This window comes from Schistocerca americana, chromosome 3, assembly GCF_021461395.2.
Source record: "Schistocerca americana isolate TAMUIC-IGC-003095 chromosome 3, iqSchAmer2.1, whole genome shotgun sequence".
Classification (NCBI taxonomy): Eukaryota; Metazoa; Arthropoda; class Insecta; order Orthoptera; family Acrididae; genus Schistocerca; species Schistocerca americana.
Genome location: NC_060121.1, coordinates 725,276,523 through 725,296,405, shown reverse-complemented (window position 1 = coordinate 725,296,405; position 19,883 = coordinate 725,276,523). Strand labels below are relative to the sequence as shown.

Here is a 19,883-nt window from a genome sequence, read left to right as displayed (position 1 = left end):
CATGGCTTAGCCACAGCCTGTGAAGTTTGGATGGTAGGAGACGAGGTACTGGCGGAAGTAAGATTGTGAGGAGGGGTCGGCAGTCGTGCGTGGGTAGCTCAGTTGGTAGGGCACTTGCCCACGAAAGGCAAAGGTCCTGAGTTCGAGTCTCGGTTAGGCACAGAGTTTTAATCTGGCAGGAAGTTTCAGGTACATAACGTTTATGTACACAACATTGTTTGTTGGATACTATTGTACCTTGTTGACCACAAACAAAAATCATGACATGTGTTCAACTGTTGCACTGTTCCTTTGCTTCCTCAACCGTACCCACGGTGTTAGACCTTATCTACACAGAACTAGATGTCATGTATTGGGTGTATTGAAATTAATGAGCGGTAGTGTGTACAGCATATAGCTAACTCTGCCGTTGGATCTGCGATTGTATATCTCAGTTTTAAAATGAAAACCATGCAATATTAACTTGAAATATGATTGTAACTGACTTCATTAAGCATGTGTGAAAGAGAAATCTGAGCCACAAATCGGCATGGCTAACGCGACCATAAAGCTGAGTTTTATCACTTATTTACTCGGGATTTGACAGGTTAACTGTACTTCGTACGCAGCAATCTATAAACTAAGGCCCACCAAACGTAAACTGGCCAGTAACAACATTCTTCACCGCAAACTTTTCAAAATAAGTCTAATGGTTTATGTATTTACGAAGTATCAGAATAACAATGGGTAATAACTGAAAATAACACCAGTTCACTATCAAGCTATGTTGTCTGACTATAAGATGGCGAAAAGTCTGTTTTTACTGAATAGTTTCCACAAAATTGAATGAGAAAGACTGTGGTGTCACCGCCAGACACCACACTTGCTAGGTGGTAGCTTAAATCGGCCGCGGTCCATTTAGTACATGTCGGACCCGCGTGTCGCCACTGTGTGATCGCAGACCGAGCGCCACCACAAGGCAGGTCTCGAGATACGATATAGCACTCGCCCCAGTTGTACGACGACTTTGCTAGCGACTACACTGACGAAGCCTTTCTCTCATTTGCCGAGAGACTGTTAGAATAGCCTTCAGCTAAGTCCATGGCTACGACCTAGCAAGGCGCCATTAACCGTATCTGAAGAGAGTCTTATTTGTATTATCAACAGCGATGTACCACAACATGGAATAAAGTTAAGTATTTGAGGAGGTGCATACTTTTCTTATCAGAATTCACTACTTATCCTGTTCCAGAATTCACGCCCGTCATGCGTTAGATAGTGTGCATTTCGGCCGCCTCTATCTACAAGGTGTTGGCACATTTACCAACACATCATTGGCGACGGGGATGGGATTGTGCGTTTGAATGTGACTGTGGCCTTCCTTATTCAGATACTATGGTGCGTGATGCAATTGCACAGAACGTTTCTGATGTTCGCATACGGGAACAAATTTTGAAACTAGTTGATCCCTCCCTTCAACAAGTGATAGACATATTAGATAGACAAGACATGCTTGACTGTGCTCAGGACTCATTTGAAACTTCGCCAGCAGTGTGTAACATTAACCGGCCCGCCGGCCGCGCTGCGCGGCCCGGTCAACTGCCCTCGCGCACACCAACGCAGCTGCCGCCACGCTCTACACCAGGTGTACCGCGCCAGCACACAAATGCAGTGAAATCCTGCCCGCGGTGTGCAACTAGACATTCGCGTGAAAATTGCCCGTCACGCCAAGCTATTTGCTTTTTCTGTAATAAGAAAGGACATGTTCAAAGTGTTTGCCAGAAAAAGCTCAGATCAGACACTCTTAATCATTCCAGGCCCTTTGCTTCGCGCCGGAATCGAACCAAGGACATGAAGGCTCGTGCACCTTCGCCCATGGACATTCATGTAGTTAATTCCACTTCGTCCAGTGCCACTTTCTCTAACAGTGACTGTGTTCGTCCCAAAACGTGTGCGTCGACGTCGCCGGAAATCACGTCAATTAACAAGCGGTTCTGTACCAGTGTCTGTTCAAATTGCACAAAACAGTCGCTCTTGTCGTCAGCAGGACAATAAACTTTTTGTAGATTTGGACTTTAATGGCAAGGTCATCCCATTCCAGCTCGATACCGGAGCTGCAGTTTCATTGCTCAATCACGACATGTACAAACAACTGGGCAAACCTCCGTTGCGTTCCGCAAATGTTAAGCTCACTACATATTCAGGACAGAAAATTCCTGTGTTCGGACAGTGCAGCCTTCTTGCAACATCCAAGGGACAAACAAAACTTGTGTCATTTTACGTTCTTCGTTCTTCTACTGCAGTGAACTTGTTTGGCTTAGATTTATTTCAGTTGTTTAACATGTCTATAGTAAATCAGGTCCTATCAGTGAATCAGACTGTGCCTTCAGACAGTGTTTCTCGTCTGTGTGAAGAATTTGCAGACATTTTTGCACCGGGCCTAGGTTGCGCTAAAAACTATGAAGCACATTTGGAACTGAAAGTAAACGCGCAACCGAAATTTTTCAGAGCGCGCAATGTTCCTCACGCATTGCGTGATGAGGTCGCAAGAACATTAAACGATTTAGCATCACCAGGTGTGAGTGAATGTGCGCAATGCCTCTTCCATTTCAGCTCCACTTCATCGCTTACGCCGTACAGGTGTTCCATTCGTCTGGACGACGGAATGCGAACGCGCCTTTCGCCAGTTGAAATCGGCGTTGCTTTCTAATACTTGCCTTACGCCATTCGATCCCCAGAAACCCCTTTTGTTGATGGTAGATGCATCGGATTTCGGGATCGGTGCTGTGCTTGCGCACAAAGTTGGCTCGCATGATCGCCCTATTGCCTTTGCGTCAAAATTGCTCTCGTCTGCGCAAAGAAATTATTCTCAGATAGAGAAAGAAGCTTTGGCTCTCGTGTTTGGTGTTACTAAGTTCCATGATTTCTTGTATGGTCGTCACTTTACCATCATCACAGACCACAAACCTTTGACATCGCTTTTTCATCCGCACAAGCCTGTACCTCCGCGTACAGCGCAGAAATTCATTCGCTGGTCTATTTTCCTCTCGCAGTACCGCTACGATATCTTGTATCGGTCCACTGCTAAGCACGGAAACGCCGATGCGTTGTCCCGTTTGCCTGTTGCTGAGGATAAAGCATTCGATTCTTCCGAACTTGCTTGCATGTTCATTGATTCGGAAGCCGATGAAGTGGTCGAATCGTTTCCGATTGATTTTCGTCGTGTAGCTACAGCCACAGCTGCTGACCCTGTCCTTGCTACCGTTTTGCGTTTTGTTGCTACGCAATGGCCTTTGTCAACGTCTCGGATCGAGGATCCGTTGGTTCGCCGATTTTTTGCTCACAAGGAGAGACTTTTTGTTCGATGTGGTGTTTTGTTGTTGCGTTCAGATAATGATCAGTCCAGAGTCGTGGTCCCACGTTCGTTACAGTCCTCTGTCTTACGGCTTCTTCACCAAGGACATTGGGGTATAGTGCGAACGAAACAACTTGCTCGTCAGCACTGTACTTGGTTCGGAATCGATGCTGCGATTACGAATATGTGTTCTTCTTGCATGGCGTGTGCCAAACAACAATCCGCACCGCCGCGGAAAGTCTTTGCTTGGCCAAAAGCCACTTCCCCTTGGCAACGCTTGCACATCGATTTTGCTGGTCCATTCTGGAATGCTCGATGGTTGGTTCTGGTAGATGCTTTCAGTAATTTTCCTTTTGTTGTCCGGATGTCTTCCACGACGTCAACTGCCACCATCCAAGCGTTGTCTGCTATCTTTTGCATTGAAGGTCTTCCGCAGACTATTGTTTCCGACAATGGCCCACAATTCATGTCCGCAGAATTTCAGTCATTCTGCCAGGCCAATGGTAGTCAACATCTGACATCCGCGCCGTTTCGCCTCAGTCAAACGGTGCCTCTGAACGATTGGTCCGGACTTTCAAGTCACAGATGTTGAAGTTGAAAGAGTCGCATTCTCGGGAGGACGCATTGTTGCTCTTTTTGTCTTCGTATCGCTCTCAGCCCCGAGATGGTCGCTCGCCGGTTGAGTTGCTCCACGGTCGTCCTCATCGAACCTTGATGTCTTTGCTGCATCCGCCGCATCAGGTTCCTGTGCAGCGGCAGACTCCTGCTTTTGCTCCAGGCGACGTTGTATTCTACTGGCTCGCTTCATCCCCAGGTGTTACCGACGATGCCTTCCATTTTGCCCCATGGAGACGCGCCGCCGCAGCCGCCGCCGCCGCCGCCTGTTCTCCCGCCGGCGCCGCCCGCATTCGACGCTTCGCTGCAGCCGCCAAGCGCCTCCCTGGGTCACGCGCCACCGATCGCTTCCCGTGACCAGCTGTCCTCCGCCATGGAACTCTTGCCCGCTCCGGACCACATGGCGTCTTCGCGCGTCGGGTGCCCCGACGCAATGGAGGTCGACCCTTCGGCCCCTCCAGTCTCTTTCCGGGCGCATACACCGCATGTTGACGTGCACCCTGGAGTAGGTTTTCAGGCGTTTCCTAGCTCCCCTCGGACCGAATGGCCGGGTGCGGGTGGCACAGCCTCGCCTGTTGTTAGGCTCCCCACCTCATCGCATACGTCAACATGGGGTCCTCCCCACGGCGGGCGGAAGCCTTATAATACGACCGTTCGCCGATTTGCGGGGGAGGAATGTGGTGTCACCGCCAGACACCACACTTGCTAGGTGGTAGCTTAAATCGGCCGCGGTCCATTTAGTACATGTCGGACCCGCGTGTCGCCACTGTGTGATCGCAGACCGAGCGCCACCACAAGGCAGGTCTCGAGATATGATATAGCACTCGCCCCAGTTGTACGACGACTTTGCTAGCGACTACACTGACGAAGCCTTTCTCTCATTTGCCGAGAGACAGTTAGATTGGCCTTCAGCTAAGTCCATGGCTACGACCTAGCAAGGCGCCATTAACCGTATCTGAAGAGAGTCTTATTTGTATTATCAACAGCGATGTACCACAACATGGAATAAAGTTAAGTATTTGAGGAGCTGCATACTTTTCTTATTAGAATTCGCTACTTATCCTGTTCCAGAATTCACGCCCGTCATGCGTTAGATAGTGTGCATTTCGGCCGCCTCTATCTACAAGGTGTTGGCACATTTACCAACACATCAAAGACTGAATAGCGGAGAACACGCGCTGACCGAGAAACAGTGTTTTTCAATTTTCTACGTGAAAAGTGAGAGTTTTATTCAGGTAGGTGTAGCTCTAAATCAGCCCGCGTTTGGACAATACAAATTAACGAAAACAACGGCGCACCACCTGAAATTCTCCGCCACGCGTCGCTTCGGTGCGCCACTGGTGTGTCTGGACGTGGTGCAGACCACGCAGCGAAACACCCCCTACACGCCAGCTCTGTGCACTACTTCGTTTGTTAACATGAAACAGGCTTGAAACAGCGCCAGCTCTCCCACCAGATGTCCGCGCCACGCACTTCCTTATGAACTGTGCCTGAGACCTGACATGTTCAAATTCGTTCGTAAACTAGAGCTCTCTGGTCGCTTTGAGAGCACTTTGCGCAATACAAATTTCAATACACCAAAGTATTTCACATGCGGGAAAACGTGAGAGCTAGGGAGACGTATACTGGATAAAAAATTCAGTGGCTGTGTCAGATGTTCTGATACATCTTGAAGCGGATATTGTGTTTATGGGCCTTTAAGAGTACAACAGCACAATACTACTAGAGCCAAAGCAGCGATGTTGTTACATCCCCCTTCACCGAACGATTACTAGAGCAGTAAGCAAACACTGGGACACCAACGAGTCGTCACAGTTCGCCGCTACAAAAGCCTGAACTTCTTTGCGAAGTTTTCACACAGTAACTTTGTTTTAAGCGTCACTTGCCTGAAAGTAGCAATTCGCTCCATATTTGTGAGCCGGCCGCTCTGGCCGAGAGGTTCTAGGCGCTTCAGTCCGGAACCGCGCTACTGCTATGGTCGCAGGTTCGAGTCCTGCTTCGGGCATGGTTGAGTGTGATGTCCTTAGGTTAGTTAGGTTTAAGTAGTTCTAAGTCTAGGGGACTGATGACCTCAGGTGTTAAGTCCCATAGTGCTCAGAGCCATTTATATTGGTGATCTGACACTTTATGACTGACTTATCCTTTGTATCTGGTATTCACACCTAACGTGGCTACTATTAATGACAGTATTGTGTTCTTCGCAAGTACTTTCACTCCGTACGGTTTTTTTTCTAATAGTGCAACGCTCACAAATCTGAGCTACATTTAGATGAGGCAGTAAAATCTCAGCCTGCAGCAAGCGTTCACATTCTACTCACAGCCTGTTCCATCTTACAATACAAAATGCGACAACTACAATCACATGAACACATATAAAAAATACGATTATTTTGGTTCTACTTCCAGTGTCTATAGAGAACTTTCCTTGACTAGTCGACACCACCGTCAGGGACAAGGAATGTACTAGACACCATACAATCAGTCTCTTTTTAAGCATGTGACGACTGAAGGATCATCGCTAATCTCTTCCGCTGTTCCTTCGCTGAAACACTCCTGAACTATCACTTGTCAGCCCCCATCACTGTTTCAATGACCAACGCTTAGTCATAATACAGCCTGGACATTAGCTGGTTTTCCATTATTTCAATAGAAACGGTGCAGACTAACAAGAAATTAGAGCGTAATACTCGTCGATTGTCATTCTTGCATCGGCCGCTACACAAGAACACTGCAGTAGGGATGTGACTTATACCGGTACAATCGAGGAAACCGTATCACTGCGGTACTTGTCCTGGACCCCAGACGCCCTTGCAAGACCCTTCTGGATATGGAAATTGTGATTAGAAATAGTTACTACGTCTGCGCGCAACAGAAGGTGAAACCTTTAATCACATGGCCACCACAATACTCTATCTCCCAGCGATTCTCCATAGCAACTCGTCCGGAAAAAAATCCTACTAAGGTAATATTTCGGCGGTCTTCCTCACTCCCACAGCAGCAACTGCCGCCTGTCTCTCAAACACCTGTTTGTCTGCCCGTACTGAGACGCAACCAGTTTGCTTGTGACTGTCGTACATCTGACTGTGGTGAAAGCAGACAAAACTTCCGTGTCAACCGCCTTACGTTTTCCCAAACTATTGCTATTGATGTAATTTTTTCCCTAAGTTTATGTGTATTTTTTGTCGAGATCTTCTTTCATTTAAAGAGCATGACGATACAGCTTCAAAACAGCATTACAAATATGACTGTTTAATTATAAGATACTCAGCACTAAAAGTTATGTTTTTGTACATTATCCAACAGATAGCAATGACAACACGTGCTCATTATCGTACTTAAGTGTTTACTTGGACTTAGTACATCCTGCCGCTATCGTACAGTTCAAAATAAAAATAATAGTATTATCATGTAAGTTACCTCCTACTGATATGAGCTGTTTTTTTTAATTTTTTTGAGATCAACTACCAGTAATGTATGATAATAGAAAAGATACTCAGGTCTTCAGAGCTTATTGAAAAGTTCAGCATTAAAACTGCAATGAACGACATTAAATTCACTGTTGCAATCGATCAAACGTAGAACTTCCATGCTTGTGTTTGTTTTTATAGATCTCAGGTCGCCAAACTGCATTGTGTGAGAAAATAGTCATTTCTGTCGAGGGAATCCCTACTGTCTTATGTATCATTTCTGGAGCAGTCTGCAGTTCGTGATCTTTGCTCTCGACTCATTTTCGTAGTTTGGAACCAGAATGACTTGCTTGATATTTAACCTCTGCTCATCCTGAACACAGCTAAGCGAATACCTTTCAGATTCTTATGGTCTGTTCCACCACACAGTCGCATGTACGCAGTAGGTGGTGTTCAGTGCTGTATCATTAACTTCGTCGAAAGTAGTTCCTACAACAGCCAATGAATCCGGTTTGCGACCCTCTCAAGAATGTCGTATGTATTATGCAAGCCTTGTTTTGGGCTCTGCGGAATGTTCAGCTCACGTTAATTCAGCTGTGTACACTTTCTATGCCTCTTTATGCACTAAGTATTCAAATGTTCAGATATTTTGAGAACACGCTAAAATATCAATTTTTAAATAAATATCTGTATTTATTCGCAATATGGCACATTGATTTTAAATACATATTGTGTTACAGCAACCAGACGTCAGAACTGCTATTTAGTTTACACAATATAAATTTCTTTTCACAGTGTGACATTACATCTTTTTCTGAACTTTGATACCATATTCTTTTGTGCCGTTGCGTTTTGTTTTTAAGATACTTCTTAGCCCCTGGACAAAACGAGTTTTCATATGTTAATATATGTTTGCGTTTTGCTAGGTCTTAACTGTCGTCCGGTTTGTGATAACAGCATCCCTCCACGTTTTATCCAGGCTCAGGACTGGCTACGCACGTGGTACATACGCTTGTCTAAATTATTTTTTATTCTTTTATTTTACCGTTTTATTTTTTATCTTTTTCCTTTCTACACTATAACTGCAGCAAATGCCGGAACTCCTCGGCTTATTTAATGAATTTTAATGTGTAGCTCAATTTTTTGTAGAGGAACCAAATATTTTAAACATCTTCTTAAATCCACCCCATTTGTTATGTATTCTTACTAATGAACATGGGGATGCTTCCCACCTGCTGAGTATGTATGGGAACTGGATAGACGTTCTATGCGCCTTCTACCCCCCCTCCCCCTTTCTCCCGCTATCTGTGTCCGTTACCTTCTCCCTTCCCCCTCTCTATGTCCACTTTTCGCCACCTCTCTGTCCGTCTCCTCTTCTCCCCTCCGTTTAACCTTGATCCTTGTTTATTGTTACTGCAAACGAAACCTTAATTGGAGTGTTCGCTTAAAATAAATAGCTAAATCGATTGAGATGACTGGCATACGGGATACGAGAGAGACCCCTCCAGCTGCTGAAACTGTGAAGATGGTGGCTTTAGTGACATATTTCGCATATTTTTTTAATCTGCGAACTGGTAGGAATACGGAGTTAGACAGAAATACAACTTTCCTGTTTTCTGTTAAAAGCGAGTGTGAGGAATAAGACAAACCAACTCATTGTTGTGTAAACAATTTGCGTGTAAGATTATATATAAGGAGAAAGAACACACCGTATATGAAAAAATGGTTTATCTAATGGTTTAAAAGTTATGCTATCGTAGTTAAAACTGACTGCTTTCTTCCTCACAGTCGGTATGATTGAAAACATGCGATCACTTCGTTGTTTAAAAAAGTTAGCCTCTGTCCGTATAAATGTTTATTAGAGTATCGTATAATACTTTGAAGTAAGTCAGTCAAGAACTTTTCAAGGTTTTTCCGCTTGAAAGTTTATTACAGTATCGTGTAAAAATCTGAAACAAATTGGCCATGAACTTTTCGAAATTTTGGTAAAAACGTTAAACAACGACTTGTCTTTATACAGTAGTACCGGTATATAAGTATAGGTAATGCCTAGCATCCTTTTGTCAAGACCTATGTATCTTCCTCTTCAGTTCTGAAGAGGCAGGTCAGTGGAATCTATTTTAATTTCAAGTATAGCATTTACTGCTCCCTCCTTCAGCTTATGAGAAAGCATACGTTCGGATGTTTTCGATTTATTGAGGAATTTATAGTTTCCTATGCCAACCGTCTACAGCATTCGTGGTCCTGTGCCACTAATTGAGAACATTCCATAGTTCATTTGGTGTGCTGAGATGATCCTTAATTGATTGATCATGTTATCTGCGAATTTCGTGACCTTTTCTCCACTGGACATTTCCTCCATTATTACCATCCACATTCCACCAACAGTGTTCGGTGAAAGATGTGCTATTGCAGCAAACATGGAGGGAAACACTCGGACTTCTTCTCTATCCCTGCATCGGTCAATTAATCTCAGTTTCTGTATTTTCTTCCACAGACATTGGTCGAAGTGAAATTTGCAACCGGAAAGGGCTCTTTCGACGAAAATTGTTTTCATAGCTTTAATTGTAGCCATTTCAAAGTCTACCACTGCAGTTTTCGGTAACCATCCAGGCATCTTATTTTTCGATAAGAAAGTGTTTGATAATTGTTTTGACTTTTGTCTGTGAGATAAGCAAAAAACAAGAAATATCTTCATCCCTTCTTGTGTGCTTGCAATGTCAACGAGTATAGAGAACAGCCGTTAGAACTGTATCGAACAATCGTCAAACGTCCCATCCATAAGAACAGTTCCATTTTTACAAAGGATCTTCTCGCTTCTTTGCAGCCGAAAACCACGATTATTTTGTCCGGGACAGACCCAGTGTCAATTTTTTTAAATCTTTATTTCATGTGCCTTCGCTCAGTTGAATCCCCGAACTAGCGCCAGGATTCAGGTTCGTCCCAATATCTTCTCTCCTTGCTGTACACAATCCACACCGAGCGAGGTAGCACAGTGGTTAGCACACTGGGCTCGCATTCGGGAAGACGACGGTTCAATCCTGCGTCCGGCCATCCTGATTTAGGTTTTCTGTGATTTCCCTAATTCGCTTCAGGTAAATGCCGGGATGGTTCCTTTGAAAGGGCACGGCTGATCTCCTTCCCCATCCTTTCCGAATCCGATGAGACCGATGACCTCGCAGTTTGGTCTCTTCCGCCAAATCAACACAATCCAGTCTTTCAGTTTGGGACGAAATTTAAACCTTTATCTTTCAAGTCTTGAAATTCCTCTTTAAAAGCCTGGAAACAGGCACTGGTTTTCTTCGTGGACTCTTTTCTTTCAGTTATGCATTCGTTTCTTAATCTGCACATCTGCTTCGTCGGGTTGTTGTTCAGCCATGATACAGCATTTGCAGTTTTTAAACGGAATCAGCACTTACTCTATTCGTAATTCATTCACAACCAGTTTGTACACTCATAACATTTTCTGTGCATATAGTAACGATAAACATTCTTGAGAATACACGGCTTCTGCTCGTTGTTGTAATTATTTTCTTTAGTCACAGTATATGAAACTCAAGTATCTTAGGCCTAAGAAACTATATACGGAAACAACGGCTGTCAGCGATAACACTGCTTGACTGATGGCGATAACATATCCGCTGTTGGTGAAATTAGCTATGGGGGAGGGTCTTGTCGGAAAACCCACGGTGCAGAACTACTTGGTCGGAAGTTCCACGGTACTTTCGGCACATAGACCCTGGGAATGAGCATCTTGTAGACACTGAAGCCAGTAAGCTGTTTGTGCGCTGCTGTCGTGAGCGTCCATGGAGAGTGGTTTGAAGGATAGTGGAACCACAAGTAGGCGACAAGGAATTGTACCTTGTGATGCAGATCAGGTTGGATAGGTTTACGGATAAAGAGTTAAATCCATTGTGTTTATTGGTTCACTGAATGAAGAATGGTACATCGAAGCAATTTGGTACTGTTCTCGCAGCGTCGGCAAGCACACCACAGTATTTTCGCATCTGAAGGTTGTTGCATTACTCGGTGTTCTGTGTTGTACATTTCGGCAATAATGAAGGGTTTTACTCTTTGTCGAAGGTACTTTCGCGGAAACAAATGAAACTGAGGTAATAAATCGAATTAATCATAATTGCACTATTAGTCAGTGACGCGCTGCCAGAGACCATAGGTCTCGTGTTCCAAAATACTCATAAAATATCCCTGAACAACTTACTAAATTTTGTCTGTGGAGTTAGGTTCACACTACAAGCTGTGCGAGGAGAGTAATGGCACTGACAACACTGCGAGCGAAATAGCAACGCTGTGTTGTTCTCCTTGTGTAAACTGGTGTGTTCATCCCTTCCAGATGCTCAGTCCGAGTTTCAGCTCCGTACAGCCATCATGTGATATTTGAGAGCGCAATCAGTAAAGTCGTGTTTTTGTTGTGTGTTACCAAAATCGAACAGCTGAATTTACAGCAACGTTACGCCGTCAAGTTTTGTGTGAAGCTTGGGGCATTCGCAAGTGTGACCTTCTAAAAGTTGAAACCTATGGGGAACATTCCTTATAAAGAGCACAAGTTTGTCGCTGGCACAAATAATTTTTGGAAGGCCAAGATCACACTGAAGATGAACCTCGCTGAGAAAGACCTTTAACTTCAAAAACCGACGATAACGTCGAACGTGTGCGTGCTCTTGTGACATCAGATCGACGTTTCACAATAAGGATGATGGGTGGCCCTATAAACACTTTCACCGCACATCAAATTTTGACCGAAGATTTGGACGTGCGAAACGTTTGTGCAAGAATGTTGCCGAAAACCCCTACACCTGGGCAAAAGAGCGATCGAACAAACGTTTGCGTTTATCTTTTTGAGTGAATTGCCAATGACCACGTCTGGTTCAGCTGTGTGATCACAGGTGATGAACCCTGGATTTTTGGGTACGATCCTGAGACAACGCGGCAGAGTGAGGAGTGACACGTTGAGACATTCCCTCGACCGTAAAAAGATCGAATGAGCAAATCTAAGATCAAAACAATGCAGATTTGCTTTTTTGACAGTAGAGGTATCGTTCGTAAGGAATTTGTTCCTCCAGGACAACCGTCAACCAAGTGTGTTACAAAGATGTCCTTGAAGGACTTAGGAAGAGGGTGAATCGAGTGAGACAGGATAGTGTAGATGTAGACAAATGGATGGTGTGTCATGACAACGCCAGAAGTCACACGGAATATTTGACCTCAAAAAAGCGATTGTTTCACAGCCCCTATATTCACCTGACCCTGGTGATTTTTTCCTTTTTCCGAAATTGAAAACTGTCTTAAGAGGATGACATTTTGGGAGTCTAGAGAACATTTAAAAGAATGAGACCGATATATTAAAGGCCCTCCCCGCTGAAGCTTTTCAGCGCTGCTGTCAAGACTGAGGAACTACTACTCCGCCCCGACGTACAGATGCCGAAGGCATCTGGTTTGAAATGGATAATACTGTTGTTTGAAAAAAAACTTCGGTAGATAAAAAATCAATCTCATTACGTTTCACACAGACCTCGTATGTCTTGCTCCCAATATAAATGACAAATCGCTTCTCAGAATAAAGCATACAGTGGTTTTCAATGGACGCACTCGTATTCTTATCAGAATAGTTCAGCTGATTAAAGTTATGTGTTTCTTTAATCTAATCAGCAACTTAATATAAAGGTTCTTACGGCGTCGCCAAAGTCTCTCAGCTGAACAACGGAAATAGCTTAACTGTAGACACAAATATGTGGAAGATCGTGGTGTGTGCATTCGCAGTGGCCTCTGTCTGGCCATGTGTGCAGAGCGCACCACGGATAGTGAATGGCACCAGTGTCGACATCGAGGACTACCCGTGGATGGCGTCCATTCAGTTTGAGGACGGGCACAAGTGTGGCGGCGTTATTATCAGTGAGACTTGGGTCCTGACCTGTGCAGAGTGCGTACAGAAGTTCGATCCCTCGTACTACTTCGTACGCGTTGGCACATCCATACGGGATACTGGTGGCATTCTCTACAACGTCACCAAAACCGCCCACAACAGCCACTACAGCTCCACCTCCATGGACTACGACATCGGAGCAGCACAGATATTGGGCACCTTCACCTTCAATGAGAAAATTCAGGTAAATTAATAAATGGCGCTTAGCTAATTTTTGTCACTAAACGTTGAAAAGTACATGAAGTTCAGAAGTTGTTATTGGTTTCCTCTCAGTATACAGGGTGTAACGGGTACAGGTGCAAATATTTTTATATATGGTACCTTAATACATACACACATGAGTGTGTTCGTCATTTTTTCTCAGCTTCGAACCGTCTTCCCTGAAACATGTAACAAACATTCCTACCTGATGAAACTTCCTGGCAGATTGAAACTGCTGCCGGACCGAGACTCGAACTCGGAACCTTTGCCTCTCGCGGGCAAGCGCTAGAGCAGTTGCACGCAAAAGGCAAAGGTTTCGAGTTCGAGTCTCGGTCCAGTACACAGTTTTAGTCTACCAGGAAGTTTCATATCAGCGCACACTCCGCTGAGAAAACTTCATTCCTTACTACCTGATGTTTTCTGCAGGGTCATAGCTGCATCAATAAGTGGAGTACACCTGTCAGTATAGACCAACCGTTTTCCATCCACGCGTCAACACTTCAACACCTGACGTGTTGCCTACAGGAAAATAAACATTAATGGCTTGCTCTTGTCACATGTACTTGGAGGCACTACCCAATCTAAAAACAAACATATGACTTGTGATAGCTATAATTGTTAGTTTTTAAATGACGTAAATTCTGGTGTAACGTTGTTCAGTACACCGTTCTCAGTCACCAATAGAAATATCTACAATTATACCTGTTACACACTGAATATGTCAAACAGCTAGCATACTGTGATTACCGTGGTTCCATTATTTCACACGAGCTTATTCTTTTTTTTAATAGAAGGGGGTATTCATTAAGTCAACCGAGTCCGAAAACGTGTAATACGAATTATCTGTGGTGTGAACTCAGGAACGTCATTCAGAGTACATTCAAGGAACTGGCTATATTTTCTACTGATTCCCAATATATTTATTCCTTAATGAAATTTACAAATTTGTCGTAAATAGTTTATCGTCTTTTCAGACCAACAGCCCAATTCGTGGAATCAGTGCCAGGATTAAGATTAATCTCCATAAATATTTAAAGTGATTCAATTGCTCCAGAAAGGTGTCCATCACTAAAGAACACAACATTTGCATTAACTTGCCAGCGATCATAAAAAGTTTAGCTACTTATAAAGTTCAGTTTATGAGGGGCATGATAGATTTATTAGTGGCCAACTCCTTTTAATCCATTCACAACTTTTAGCACAACCAACCGGATGCATATTTTATTAACAGTATCGTACATTGTCAGTATTACGTAAAGTCGGACTTTGCAGGTCTGCAGTGCAGTGATCGACGTAAAGAAGAGTTTGAAACTGATTTTCTATTGACGTTCGTGGCTACAACAGTCCAAGAGTTATCATAAGCAGCTCAGTGTATTATACACTTACATTTTTTGTAACTAGGTTTGTTATTATCAACGGCCCTGCCGCAGTGGTAACGCCATCTCCTGTTAGGTAACTGAAGTTGAGAGGACCGGGCTTGGCTAGCACTTGAATGGGTGGCCGTAAGGTCTGCCGAGCACTCTTGAGGCAAATTGAGGAGCTACTTGATCGAGAAGTAGCGGCTCCGGTCACGAAAACTGACAACGGCTGGGAGAGCGATGTGCTGACCACGTGCCCCTCCGTATCCGCATCCAATGAGGCCTACCGGCAGAGGATGACTTGGGGGTCAGTCAGTGCCGTTGGACCATCCGAGGCCTCTTCAGACGGAGTTTAGTTTAGTTTTAGGTTTGTTATTACATCTCAGATGAAAGTATGTTCCCAATTTCTTTTTCTTATTCGACATCCACGATAGCCATTTAATTTGAGACCTGTCAAAGGAACATTAGTATATCTCATTACTTACTGATATGGATTATTGTTTTGTGACGTATTGTACATCCCCGTGAATGTCCTCACTTTGTATTTATGGAACGAAAAACTTATCTAATTTAATCTTACGTATTTCGTTACACAACTTTCTTGAAGATTTGTATGGTTGCATATAGTTTCAAGAAACTGTAGAACTCTGGGCATTGATGGAAAGAGGAGGATATCAAAGACGTCTACATCCAGCCAGATATACACTCTGCAAACCACTGAAGGGTGTGATGTAATGTACTCAACTTGATACAGCCTCCCTTGCTGATTCCTGTTAATGACACATCTCCATATGAATAACTTTTTAAATCCCTCTGTGTGAGGTGGTAGAAAGGAAAGGAAAGGGGAAAGACTAATGAGATCAGCTGCATCGGGACTTTATGAGGGATCAACGACAAGTGGAAATGCGTACTGGACTGGGATTGTGACCCGAGATCTCCTGCTGAGTAGGCAGCTGCGTTAACCGCTGCAACACCCGAACACAGTGTTCATCGCAAATGCACAGACTGTCTTGGCACTCTCCCCAGCCAACTCCCACTCCCACGTAGTGCCAGTCCTTGTCCATGTCCTCTATGCTCACTAATTTTGGATTCCCGCTGGAGGTCGAACGTAACTGTGCATCTACACTGAAGGTTATGGATTTATTGCCCATTGAGGCGAACCAGGTATATATGAATGGGTTGTGTCTGTTCTTTTGGACGTGTCCAAAAGAACAAATGCCTAGGGGTGTGGACGGTATGTCTGGATTCTTCACTTGATACTCGTTCTTGAAAATTTTGTAGTTTTCGCAGGATATTTGGCTGTACATCAAGTGTGAGGTAACAAACCTGTGACCATTCATGCCTTCTGCTTTTTATATGTTGAATATCTCGTGTTAGTCCCACCTGATATGAGTCTCATACACTTAAGCAATATTCTAGAATGAGAGGCATAACTGATCTGTAATCAGTCTTCTTTGTAGGCTGACAGTATTTTCCCGGTATTCTGCAAATGGAACGAAGTCTTCCACTTGCCATGCCTATGACTATGGTGACCGCTCCATTTCATATCCCTACGAATTGTTACACGCAGGCACAGCTTTCAGAGGCTCCAGCCTTGGATTTCTTTAGTTTTTGAAGAGTACACGCTGTGTTTGTTATAGACCCACATGAAAATTTTAAGCCGTACGGCACTCTGTTTCGACAGCAAATACTTACCTTCCAAGTGCTTCATTTTAGCACATGCGCTACCCACTAACGTAAAGCTGTGACCTGCCACGGCTGCCTTACGTTGCTTTCAAGTACCACAGAATCATACGATTAAGGAAGTGTATACACCGGTAAGAGCAAAAGAATTGCTTCGACAGTTACAGCACTGAAGCTGTGGTGAAGCCTAACTCTCCACTGTATCGGCTCTACAACGTCTGCTAACAGCACAGAATCTCGTGGGATCCTCATGGGATTTTAGAAGGAATGGAGTGAAAGGACTAGCAGATTCATGTCTTCAGTCGGTTCGTTTAGCTTGTTCGTGCAGTGGAGCACTGCACACGAAAGACAATCATCCAAGGTCGAATCTCAGGCGAGGACTCAGTTTTCTTATATCATATGAAATGTGTTCCAGAAGGAATAGCAGGTATTTTAGGAAAAGGTAGAGTAAACTAATTCGAGTTAACTATTCCACTTAACATGGATCAAATTTTTGTTGGTAACAGAGATACAGCTGGTTGCAGATGTATTAATCTCGGTGTTGGCACACTAGTTGCCATGAGTTTGTCGACAGTAATTTAAAAAAAAAACGTTAAGTTTAAATAACCGCGTTTTAAGCTGTGACTGATTTTCTTGACAATTCTACTGTATCGTTTGAGCATGCCGCATGTATTTACAAATTCTGAGTATGTCAGTATGGAATTTTGTGTACGGGTTTTGTAACGGCTATGCTGCAGCTGCTGCTCGTAGGGGATACGGTTGACGATTCAAGAGTGTTTACTCGTGCGTTCCTTAAATATCGTGAGAAGCTGCACTGTCTAGCAGTGATACACAGGCGGAAAGAAAATCGCAACACCAAGGAGTTGTGCGACATAAGCGAACGTTGGCACGCGTGGTTCTACATCTGAAAGATGGCGTCTATATAAATTTTGTGTGTGTGACATAATAGTGGCACTAGGAGCGCCATTACGAGGATGCAAATCAGGTTTTGCTTTAAATACTCACTGTAACGGTCGTGAGCGTTAGTTCCGTTTGAAATGGGATGAAGTAAGTTGATGTTAGTCAAGAACTCCTTTAAGGAGATAAAGACGCCATTATCAACGCCTTACTTAGTTTGAAAGAGTTCGTTTAATAAGGCTACCAGAAGCTGGATGTTCCTTCTGCGATACTGCAGAAAGACGTGATTTCTGGCAGCAGCGGTCACAAAAATGTACGGCCGCAAGAAGACCGGGCATGTGGCAGTACCGAGAGGGAAGACCATCCTGTTCGACGTACGCCTTTGGCACATCGAACTGCATCCGCAACAGCAATGTGAGCAGCAGATGGCATCACAGTAACACAAAGAACTGTTACAAATAGGTTACTTCAAGGACAGCTCCGAGTCAGTCGCTCTGTAGCGTGCATTCCTCTGACCCCAAACCACTGCCATTCGCGACTTCAGTGATATCAAGCGAGAGCTCTTTGGATGGCTGGGTGGAGGAATGTTCCGTTTTCTCATGAAAACTGGTTCTGCCTCGGTGCCAGTAATAGCCGTATGTTGAGCAGAAGGAGGCTAGCTCAGCGCCTGCAACCAGCCTGTCAGTGGCCTAGACACATTGGCACATTGGAGCTACACCTGAAGTTGTGGTTTAGGGTGCTGTTTCATATGACAGCTGAAGCACTCTCATGGTTATCCCACAACTCTGACTGCAGATTTGTATGTCAGTCTGGTGATTCGATCTGTTGTACTGCCATTCATGAACAGTATTCCAAGGGGCGTTTTCCAACAGGTTAATGCTCGCCCGTACACAACTGTTGTAACTCAACACGATCTACAGGGTGTCGACATGTTGCCTTGGCCTGCTCGATCACCAGATCTGTTTCCAATTGAGCATATCTGGGGCATCATTGGGCGTCAACTCCAGCGTCATGAACAAACAGCTTTAACCATTCCTATATTGACTGACCAAATGCAACGGGCATGGAACTCATCTCACAAACTGACATCCGGCACCTTTATGGCATAATGCATGAACGTTTGCGTGCTTCTTTTCAACATTCTGGTGGTTACACCTGCTACTAATGTACCAGTATTTTACATTTGCAATGGCTTATTCGCGCTTAATTAACCCGTGATCTTGCGATGTTAATCACTTAAAATGTTACCCAGACCAATGTGTTCCCGAAATTTCATTACTCTACAAGAATTATTTATTGATGATGCGATTTTTTCCGTCAGTGTATTATGAAAGTATTCTGGGTTTCTTACGTATTCTGGATACTTTGTAAATTTTCCTGTTCTTTCTGATGAGACTCTGTTACCTAGAACGCTCCATTCTTTCTGTGATGTCCCATTATTACTTTTCAAATCTAAGGTCTATGTTTAGCCAGACGTCTGAGGCTTGGAACGTGCAACTACTAACACATTCTCTCGTTATCTTGGAGCATTCTCTGTGATGACTCCTCTTTCTGCTTGCTATGTGCGAGCAGCCCATTCCGTTGACGACAGTGGAGCCTGAGGCCGGCACGCTGGTGTCCATAACTGGCTGGGGCACGGTCTATAGCGGCAGCTACCTGGCGGACCAGCTGCAGATGGTGGAGCTCTACATCGTGGACCGGGACGTCTGCAACGACGCTTACGACGGGCTGGGCAAGGTGAGCGTCCGCAAGATCTGCGCCTGGTGGCCGGGCGGTGGCCGCGACCGCTGTGGCCCCGACTATGGGGGCCCCATGGTGTTGGATGGCGTGCTGGTGGGGGTCATCTCCTCCTGGGGCAACGGCTGTGCCCTTCCCGGTTGGCCCAGCGTCTACGCCAACATCGCCAACGCCGAAATCAGGCAGTGGATCAATGACACCACCGGCGTCTAGAGCTTGCTGCTGTTGTGCTTTTTCCAGATGTGACACTCTTTCGTCTTGGTTACACTATTTCAGCTTGAGGCGAATGCAAATAATATTACGCAAATTAAACTGTAATAAAAAACTGGAAAGAACATACAAAAAACTCGTTTTAAATCACCCAGTGAAACGTAAACGGCGTTGGATATCCTTCTTCCCGTTCCCATTATTTATGGAGTTCCTGTCTGGAACCAAACTAGGTAACAAAATATGTATTTTTTCATAGATGTGAATAAATAAATACACTCCTGGAAATTGAAATAAGAACACCGTGAATTCATTGTCCCAGGAAGGGGAAACTTTATTGACACATTCCTGGGGTCAGATGCGTCACATGATCACACTGACAGACCCACAGGCACATAGACACAGGCAACAGAGCATGCACAATGTCGGCACTAGTACAGTGTATATCCACCTTTCGCAGCAATGCAGGCTGCTATTCTGCCATGGAGACGATCGTAGAGATG

General features: G+C 44.5%; 1 protein-coding gene across 1 annotated transcript; it reads left to right on the top strand.

Moving 5' to 3' along the window:
* Nucleotides 1–13,078: 13,078 nt before the first annotated feature.
* LOC124607409 (trypsin-2-like) lies at nt 13,079–19,650 on the top strand. The gene is made up of 2 exons (XM_047139734.1): nt 13,079–13,481; nt 19,009–19,650. Exons 1-2 carry the CDS (start codon nt 13,104–13,106, stop codon nt 19,384–19,386), a joined length of 756 nt encoding a protein of 251 aa, XP_046995690.1. The 5' UTR covers nt 13,079–13,103; the 3' UTR covers nt 19,387–19,650.
* Nucleotides 19,651–19,883: the final 233 nt, after the last annotated feature.